At 35.5% G+C, this 9,899-nt stretch overlaps 1 protein-coding gene across 1 annotated transcript in view; it reads left to right on the top strand.

Annotated features, from left to right (window-relative positions):
- Positions 1–3,271: 3,271 nt before the first annotated feature.
- The window catches only part of HERC1 (HECT and RLD domain containing E3 ubiquitin protein ligase family member 1), a gene marked incomplete at its 5' end in the record, with an annotated part of 50,248 nt that continues 43,620 nt past the window's right edge, over positions 3,272–9,899 (top strand). The window contains 9 exons of the mRNA XM_009582817.1: positions 3,272–3,543; positions 3,855–4,070; positions 4,156–4,276; positions 5,263–5,500; positions 6,497–6,690; positions 8,448–8,603; positions 8,838–8,944; positions 9,182–9,292; positions 9,374–9,550. Of these exons, the coding sequence (XP_009581112.1) occupies positions 3,272–3,543; positions 3,855–4,070; positions 4,156–4,276; positions 5,263–5,500; positions 6,497–6,690; positions 8,448–8,603; positions 8,838–8,944; positions 9,182–9,292; positions 9,374–9,550 (1,592 nt within the window). The remainder of the gene's footprint in view (positions 3,544–3,854; positions 4,071–4,155; positions 4,277–5,262; positions 5,501–6,496; positions 6,691–8,447; positions 8,604–8,837; positions 8,945–9,181; positions 9,293–9,373; positions 9,551–9,899) is intronic.

Here is a 9,899-nt window from a genome sequence, read left to right as displayed (position 1 = left end):
ATTCTTGTGTGGTGTAGTGTATTTACTCCTTTTTGGCCAGTTGAGCCCCAGAAAAAAGAAGAGCTTCAAGCAAGTAACTGATGGCATGTTTATTTTTTTGTCTCTATAGCTTCCCTACATATTTTATGTTTTATGAAGTGTGTATTGCAGCTGTGCCACATTCATTTAGAAAACTCATTATTACAAGCTGGCTTATAAGGACAAGTAAACTTTTTTTTTTACTATTAGCTTAAAGTTTATTCTTATGTGCAACTCTATTCATGTGATTGTAGAAGCTTGTGGAAGTGCTAAGCTGCAGTCAATTCTGTGTAATTAATATTACACAGAATCAAGCTAAGCTCTAGTAATACAATCATACTTTTGATTCTTCTATTGATATTTAACATCTTCAAGGAAAAAAAACCTACTTTGTTTTAGATTTGTGTGCCCTAATTCTTAAATGCTTTTAATTCTGAAGTATACTACTTTGACTTCCGACATCTTTGGTTTTAAACTCTATACTTTTAGTTATAACTTCTCTTGTTTTACATTTAATCTGTATCTCATAATTGTTGGACTTTTCTCCTAATTTGAAACAATTTTAAATTGTTCTTACATTTAAACATTCTTGCATTTAATACTGAAATGATTAGCTAAGACCTCATCTTTTTTCAAATATGAAATAGCTTAGGTTTTTATTAATATATGGTGGGATCTTTTTCTTATAAGATTCGTTGACTATCAAAACTGAATTTTCTTCTGATGTTCTGTTAACCCTTGAAAGGTCTCCTAAAGCTTATGATTTAAGACTTTGGAATTGCTTTTTGTTTCTTTACCAATCCTTTGGTTCTCTGCTGTGCTTTATAGTGGCATAGCATAGCGTAGGACAGGTAGAGGATAGGAAGCTAATGTCACTTTGGGATGCTTTAAGCTCTCCTGATGCTGAAGGACTGTAGGGCTTAAGGAGGCTTTTGAAATAGTTGTTGCTATGTAGGCAACATTTTGTGGACTTGGTAATGGTTTAGCTATGCTTCCTGTAGGAAATCTGAGGCTTCGTTTATCCTCTCCCTTGGGCTCTGTTCACCATGCATATGCTAGGAAACTCCTTCCTACATGAATCTGAGTATTTTAGCACCCTTTTATTCTACTCTGTCCTATTTATCTTATGTTTCTCACCTGCCACTTCAGCCTATAACTTAGTTTTTAATAGAAAGCTTTAAAACAAGTATTATAAGAATTAATATTAAAATTAGGGTAAGGTGGTATCTGTCTTTACTTTTGTTTTAAATATTGTCACCAGGTATAAATTGTAAAATTGAGTAGCAGAATTTCTTTAAATTCTTTCACAGTAAACACGACAAAATAGGTTGTTCTCTGTAAACCAGGTAATATTGCTGTGTTACATAAAGCAGCAGAAATTAGGAAATTAGATTACACTTTGAAAAGTAGTGTTTAAACTTAATCTTTGCATTATCCAAAATAAATTTACGTGCGTATATTTTTGTCAAATACCTAATAAGACCGTGATGGTTCTTTCTGAAGCCACAGCAATCTGTTTAGTAGCAAGTGTAAGGAATACCATGCAAATGCACATGAACACTATTTACAGAAAAGGAAATGAAATATGAACAGGTTTTCATAATTCATAGCCCTGACAATTAAATTTTTTGGCAACTAAGTGGAGATTGACTACCTAATTTACAAAGGAAAAGCAAAATTTCACAGTATGTTGAATTTGTAAGTTGAGTGAAGGTGCAAAATGTGATCTGCAGGTGCACATTTGTTGACAGCATAATAGCATTTTGCCTTTACCTCAGGAAAAGAATTGTGTAGAATGGTTGCTAGGAGAGTTGTCCTAAGTTCAAAAACTGTCTTTCCTTGTTCCTATGAGCAGCTGCTTACAGAGCTGCTGCAGGTAGGCAGTGTTTAAAGGAGGTCCTGAAACTAGTATCCAGCTATTACCATTGGAATTCAGCCTCACTGATGAAAGCAAGCTTTCAACAGATGAATTTCTATGAATTTGTGTGACTTTCTCTTGAAAACGACTATGTTTAATAATGTTTGAAGCCGATACCCTGCAGACAGATTTTAAAAACTGAAGCGTTAATGTAGATTTGTATGAGTACTGTGAATGGGTTGTAATTCTCCAAATTACATCTGTAGCTCATTGTGCACAAGAGACATTAATATTTAAAAATGCTATGTAGATTAAGATAATTCAAACTAGAATTACAAAGTGAATTTAAACATACGTTAGGTTTCCACATAGGTCTCCAGACATTACCTATCTATACAGATGGAAAGTTCTTTTCCACAGGATCTGCCCTCTTGTAACACCTTGCATAGCTCCAAGTCAGCTAACAGCATTTGCAAAAACAATAAAATACCAGCTTCTGTGTTGATATGTATATTTAACTGATGCATATCAGTTAATTGCTGATGAAGGTATGACTTCAGTGACATTGCACTCATTGTGCCAGGGATAGAGTTCTAGCAAAACTCTTTTGGAAATGAGATCAAATGTATGGTGATAAATAAGTTCCAGTGCTGCAGATTGATGACTGATGCTCGTTTGAAGAAGCACATCTATTACTGATGGTAAATTTTCAGTTAGTGTAACGACACACCAATGTAATAGGAAGTACTTGAAAATAGACTTGTGAAATTGCCAGATGACGAAGATAAAGATCTAATACATGCTGTAGATAGTATTTAATATACATGTATTTATTTATCTTGAATCATAACAAAGTAAATGCTCTCTCTTAGTCTAAAATAAAAATTTTCTGTTCCCTTTTGCAATCATGAATTCTGTAAATATTTCATCCAAAAGAACATTGTGCTTTTTCAAAACAATAAAATATATAGTGGTTTGATTAAAACCAAAAAACACTCTTGTTTTATGGTTAGACCTTAAAATAAATATCCGAAGTGCACAATTTCTGTTCTAGCAGATCTTTTCTTTACTATTTTGTCATTTAGCTGCAAAGCATTTTTATTCAGTGTTCTAGCTTAAAGCTGAGCAGTTTGAGTGGCTTCTATCTTTTTGGTTTTTTTTCACTTGGCAGCGTGTTGCAATACTGCTTAACAAAAGAAATACAGCTTTTCCTTTAGGGAAATTGCTGTAAATTTAAATCAAGTGTTTTGCTCTAAGTTGCTTAATGCATGGTATAATTAACATGAATATCCATTTTCCACTTGTATGAATAGCAGCAGTTCAGTCTTTACCTGCTGTCAAAATGTGTTACCTGGTGAATTGGAATTTATGAGACTTCATTATGTATATCTTCAGGAGCAATACACAGTCAAGTGGAACCTTTAAGTGACTCATGGGCTCGCCTAAAACACAGCAGAGATTGGTTATACACTTCCTCCTACTCATTTGTTGAGTCCGATTTTGATCTCTCAAGATCCCTTGGAGTTCATACTTTGATTGAAAATGTTGTCAGCTTTGTAAGTGGAGATGTGGGAAACTCGCCAGGATTTAAGGAACCAGAGGAAAATATGTCCACCAGTCCACAAGCATCAATAATTGCAATGGAGCAGCAGCAGTTGAGGGCTGAGGTAAGTTTCAGTTTAACACCTTTTCTTATTCTTCATACATTATGCTCATTTTATGGATTTTTTTAAAACATTGTCCAAATTCTGTCTATTAAGGACATTTTTCCTCTCTTTTCTGTTAAAATACCTTAACTGGAACTGGGAACTTCATGTAAATAAACTCTAAAACGAAACTTAAAGAATTTCCTTTTTTCAAAAAAGAAGTGACAATGAGAAAACAGCTACCTCATTTGTTCTCGCTTACAGTTGAAGATGATCTAATTTCTAAGGATACTTGCTACTTAATACTGTCTTTTGCTTGCCTTTATTTTTAGCTTCGTCTGGAAGCACTTCATCAGATTTTAGTGCTTCTATCAGGGATGGAGGAAAAAGGCAGTGTGCCATTAATGGGAAGTCGTCAAGTACCAGGATTTCAGTCTTCTTCATTGCTTACTTCTGTTAGACTACAATTTCTTGCTGGCTGCTTTGGTTTGGGCACTGTAGGACATGCAGGTGCCAAAGGAGAGAGTGTAAGATTGCATCACTACCAGGTATGTACTTCAGTAGTTTCTGCTGTTTCAATAACTGGGTGATAAAAATGTATCAGTCTTTATAATATTTATTTGTTTGACCCAGGATGGTATCAGAGCAGCTAAGAGAAGTATTCAAATTGAAATCCAAGTGGCTGTGCACAAAATTTACCAGCAATTATCTGCTACATTAGAAAGAGCTCTGCAAGCTAATAAGCATCACATAGGTAAGTGAAAACGAGATTTGCAAAATATGTCCTCTAATACACAGTACAACAGCTTATATGTTTAACAAGGCAGACTTTGATATTAGTGACCAGAATTCACTTAAGTATCTGTCTGACTTCTTTTCCTAAAAGAGAGAAGCTTTTTAACCTTTTTCTGTCTTAATTTTTTTCAAGTGTTAGCCCTTTTTGTTTTAAGACTTTTAGCATTGTCAACTTTTCTATTTCACATGCCACAATCTTCCACAGTCACCCATATCTTTGGCGCTTCAAAGTGATTTTTAGGTTTTTCAGGGATAAGCAGTTTTTTGAGGAGATGAAAAGTCTCCAATCTTTTTTCTACCATTCAAGAAAGAAAACTTTCTTTAAACTTTTCTTTAAACCCAAAACCAAAAAACAGGGTATCCTGCCTGTTTTGGAAGCCCTTTCTCCTGGCCTTCTATACACAGATATTGCTATGAGCTTCTATCCTTAAGGGATAGCTGGAACTCTGCACCTCTTTGTGCCTTTGTACATGCACTGACTGAGAGCTTCAGTACAGAAAAGAGTTATATAATTTAGTTTGTTGGTAGAGCCTAATGGGCACTGTTACCTGAATTGTTTTGTTGTTTCACTTACAATTAAAATGGAATTGAAAGAAATTTCTTGAGAATCAACTTGAAGTAGAAAATTAAGTATTTCACCCAGTTATCCTTACCCTAGAGAGAAGATTCTGGTTTGAGATTTAGCCTCAGAACATCTACATCACAAAGTAGATATACATGATATTCTTCCTTGGGCAACCTTGACATAGAGGTTGCATTGAATTAAAGGGGGCTACGATGGTACATCAGAAAGACTACCTCAAAGCGTCTGACAAAGAAGGCTAATTCTTTACTTGATAATTTAATTCATTAAATTTTATTTAAAAAATAATCTGCTGTTCTTCTGTCTTAGTATTCTTACTCTAAACAGCTTATTAATTAAAAACAACTTTATTTTAATCTTAGAAGCACAACAGCGTCTTCTGTTGGTAACAGTCTTTGCTCTAAGTGTACATTATCAGCCTGTTGATGTCTCCTTGGCCATTTCCACTGGTCTGCTAAATGTGCTGTCACAGTTGTGTGGCACAGACACCATGTTAGGACAACCACTGCAGTTGCTGCCCAAAACTGGTATTTCTCAGCTCAGCACAGCTTTGAAAGTAGCCAGTACAAGACTACTTCAAATCCTCGCTATCACCACAGGGTAAGTATGGAATACTCCCTTGTTCTCAGAAAACTTAATCGTTAAGCTTTTCAGCACCCTTTAAAAATAACTTTTCTTTTGTGTGAGCTTTCTTTAGGACAATAAATGTTGTTCAGAAGCATATAAGTGAAGGAGGGAAAAAAAGACTAGTCACACTATTCATAGAAAGATGTACATAAGACTGATAAATATTTTTAAATTGTAAGTGAGGAGTTTGGACCAGGATAGTTAGAACTTTATGGTCTGTAAACATTGCATTCTAGTATTCCCCATTTTTCTGGTTTGGCTTTGAATCTAGATCTGTTCAGTTGATATGATGAGGTTTTCTGTTGTTGTGTAAAAGCGATACCAATAACGTGGTAGAAGTTCTTCAGATCAGTACATTGTGCTTTTTTTCAAAATCTAAAGTAATTTTCTGAGGAATACTGGTCTCTGCTAGACCAGGGAACAGCATCGAAAATCCTATCAACACCTAAATTTTTAGTTTAACTCAGTAAAGAAAAAAGCAGTGGAGAAAGTATTTTCTATTTAGAGCAAGAGTATTATTTAATATTCAATACATGCATCTTCATTTCAGTGTTCATACAACACATTGCATTTACCTGCCAAATCCATTATGTAAAAAAAACCCAATAACCCCACACCAAAAAAAAAAAAAACCCAACCCACAAAAACAACACCCCATCTTTGTAAGTTGCAGTGGGGTTATGTTTAATTGACTAAGTTGTTCTTTTTCCCCTGGGAAGTACTGGAAACGTATCCTTTGATTCCAAAGATTGGACAGTTTTAAAGTGTCTTAAAAATAGGATTCAAATAAGAATAATCTGCCAAGCATATGGTGGAGGATGAGGAAAAGTAACCTGCTGCAGTAGAATGAATTAGAATTAGTGCTGCGTTAGGCCCAGTTGTCACTTTCACTGAGTTTATAGTTGTGTCTTTGTTCCTTGGATCAGCTCTCAAATACTCTTACATTTACTTTTTTTTGTGTGTGTATAGAACCTATGCTGACAAACTGAGCCCAAAGGTGGTCCAGTCTTTACTGGATTTATTATGCAGTCAGCTGAAGAACTTGTTATCACAAGCTGGTGTGATGCTTATGGCTTCCTTTGGAGAAGGGGAAGGTGAAGAAGATGAAGTAGAATCAAAAAAGACAGATTCAAATGGGGATAATGAGAAGAGAGACTTCAGAGGTAATTATCTTGCATCACTTCTGTACAATTTTGAAATACCAGAAAACATAATAAAAGAAACCACTGAATGCTGAGGCCCTCACCCACTCTACTTTTGATTATTGATTATTGTTGGGTCATTCTTCACTCTGTAAATTAGATTAAATAAAGTCATCAAATAATTTTGTGCTCAGTTCAGATTTATATAGACTTGATACATAAATCAATTTAAAGGTAGGAGCAGGTTGAGAATAAGAATTACTCCATCTGGTTTGGAATTAGGAGAAGAATACAGTTTCCCTCAAAAAATGAGTTATTGGTAGTAGTGTTTTTCATAAATATGGTCATAGGAATTTAATTATCTAAGTTTCAAACTGCAAATAAATATAGGTTAATGCAGGAAATTGTTGCATTTGCTTTGTATTATGCAGTTTTGCAGTCTGAGTGGATGGGAAGAGGTTGACCTTACCCTGTCATATTAAAAAATCTGCAACAAAAGATGTTCTGAAATATTAATATCTTCACATAATTTGTAGTCTCTTAATGAGCATTTTGAATTTCTGTGGAAATTGTGTGTTTGAAGAAATTTTTAATTGTAGCTTGGTTTTAGGTGTACGTATGTTTTTGTTTGTGCTTATAACTGTCTCCGCTTATAAATAATGCAATGGCTGGTGAATTCATAAGATAATTAATTAATTAGAAATTAGGATATAAGGTCTTCTCTTTCTACAATCATTTTCTTGTTAAAACTGCCTTGGAATACGGATCAGGGGCGTAAGGAAATACAGCGTTTTGCATCAAAAATCCCCATAAAACAAAAACATACTTAGAAACCAATGGTTACATTTTATATTATAGGGACATATAAGATGAAGTGTTATGAAGTGACCACAGCCCTCTCACATTCCCGATCCCCCGGCTCCACTCGGGCATGGGGAGGTGGAAGAGTTAGGAGTGTAGTCGAGCCTGGGAAGGGAGGGTAGGGGGGGGCTGGGGGGGAGAGAATTTAATTTTGTCTTTGTTTCTCACTATCCTATTCTGTTTTTCATTGGCAATAAATTAAATTCATCTTCCCCAAGCTGAGTCTGTTTTGCCCATGGTGGTAATTGGTGAGTGATCTCACTGCTTTTAACTTGACCCACGAGCTTTTCCTCTTATTTTCTCCCCTTGTCTTGTTGAGTAGCAGAAGTGAGAGAGCAGCTTGGTGGGCACCTATCAGCCAGCCAAGGTTAACAGCTAGCTATCGTGTAATAACTGATCATTGTATTTTTGCTTACAGAACAGTTTGTTGCCAGTAACAAGAACTGCTAATATTTTCTGTCATCTTCATTCAAGTCTATGATAGACTTCAAATGGTTACTTCTATCTCTGCTGTATTTTGCTTGGCTATATTTTATATTAAATATATAGAGCTTGCAAATACTGAAGTGTGATTCTATAGCCACATTTTTGATAAGATATATACCATGATTTCCTGTACAGTTGTTTATAAATCTTAGCATACCAAAGTACCTGTGGTCCCTAATGCAGTGTGTGTTATTTGAGTAGCTGTGGTTTTCCAAATGCATGCTAGTCCACATAGTGTAGCCTAGCAATATCAACGGATTGTATTCTGTTCTGGATTCACTACTCTCAAAAATGGAAACATCCAAAACTCAACTGTGAATGTCTGCCTTAGTTTTTTTTTTTTCCTACTTTGACCTTGACTTTAAAAATTGTTATTTGCAGATAGTGTAGAAGTAAGGTTGTAAATGAAAACTTTTAATTTAACTCCCTAGCTGCCCTCCGAAAACAACATGCAGCGGAATTGCACTTGGGAGACTTTCTTGTTTTCCTACGTAGAGTTGTGTCTTCAAAAGCAATTCAGTCAAAAATGGCATCTCCGAAGTGGACAGAAGTACTTCTTAACATTGCTTCTCAGAAGTGTTGCTCAGGTATGATCTTTTCCAAATGTACTCAATGGTTACTTGCATTTCTGTAGTGCAGTTCCTAAAAATAGGTCCTGTTAGAACATGTGTTACATAGTGAACAACTAATACTAACTTCAGTAGATATACACAAGTTACACTTTGGAAAATTGTGCACTGTTGGCATGCAGCTGGCATCACAGGTGTGTGCCTGATGCAGAAGTCTACTTTCAGATTATTGACATGTTGTTCCATCTTTAGGAGTTCCCTTGGTTGGCAATTTGAGGACTAGACTTCTTGCACTTCATGTATTAGAAGCTGTATTACCTGCTTGTGAGTCTGGCGTTGAAGATGATCAAATGGCTCAGGTCTTTATATTTTGTTACAAGCTTTTACACCTCTTTCTTCAAAAAGTCTCATTAAACTTTTAAATGTTTCTTTAGTTTGTTCAGAATCCAAATCAGGTGAGGCTCAGTGTATATTTGCTTATCTAAGAGCGCTAAATATTTTGACATATATCCCTACAAAGCAAAGTAAAGCACTAATACTATTTGTTGTCCTCATTTTGGATTTAAAATGATCTGAATTATATTCTAATACACCAGGTTGTTGAACGGTTATTCTCACTTCTGTCTGACTGCATGTGGGAGACTCCAATAGCTCAGGCTAAACATGCAATTCAAATAAAGGAGAAGGAACAAGAAATGAAGCTACAGGTAATGATGCTTTTACTTTCTCTTTTGACTGAATACAGCTGAGTTACGTTTACCACAAATGTTTTGTCCTATTTCTGATAGAAGCAAGGAGAGTCTGAAGATGAAGATGAGAATCTTCCCATACAGGAAGTGTCCTTTGACCCTGAGAAAGCTCAATGCTGCATAGTGGAGAACGGGCAGATTCTAACTCATGGAAGTGGAGGTAAAGGATATGGTTTAGCATCCACTGGAGTTACTTCTGGGTGTTACCAGTGGAAGGTAGGTTTGCATGAAAGTGTATTTCTTAACTTCTCTTACTTTGTTTTGGAAATACACTATGATTTATAAACAGCAGCTACCTATGTTTTTTCCCTTATGACAACATTCTTGAGTAAATGATGTTTTGGGAGTGTTACGTTTATGGTTGGACTCAATGATCTTAAGGGTCTTTTCCAACCTAAATGATGCTACGATTTTCAATCCAAAGTGAAGAGTTTGTGGCTGCTTTTGAGCACTGCCATTTGGATATTTCAGTACACAGACTGGAGACTGTGAATTATGTGTTGCATATTTGTAGAGGTGATGGGGACAAGTACCTAAGATCCATAGTCAGCACAAATGTGCATTG

The sequence above is a fragment of the Fulmarus glacialis genome, unplaced genomic scaffold, assembly GCF_000690835.1.
Source record: "Fulmarus glacialis isolate BGI_N327 unplaced genomic scaffold, ASM69083v1 scaffold14887, whole genome shotgun sequence".
NCBI classification, from domain to species: Eukaryota; Metazoa; Chordata; class Aves; order Procellariiformes; family Procellariidae; genus Fulmarus; species Fulmarus glacialis.
Note: the sequence above shows the minus strand (reverse complement) of the source record. Positions and strands in the feature narration are given on the sequence as shown.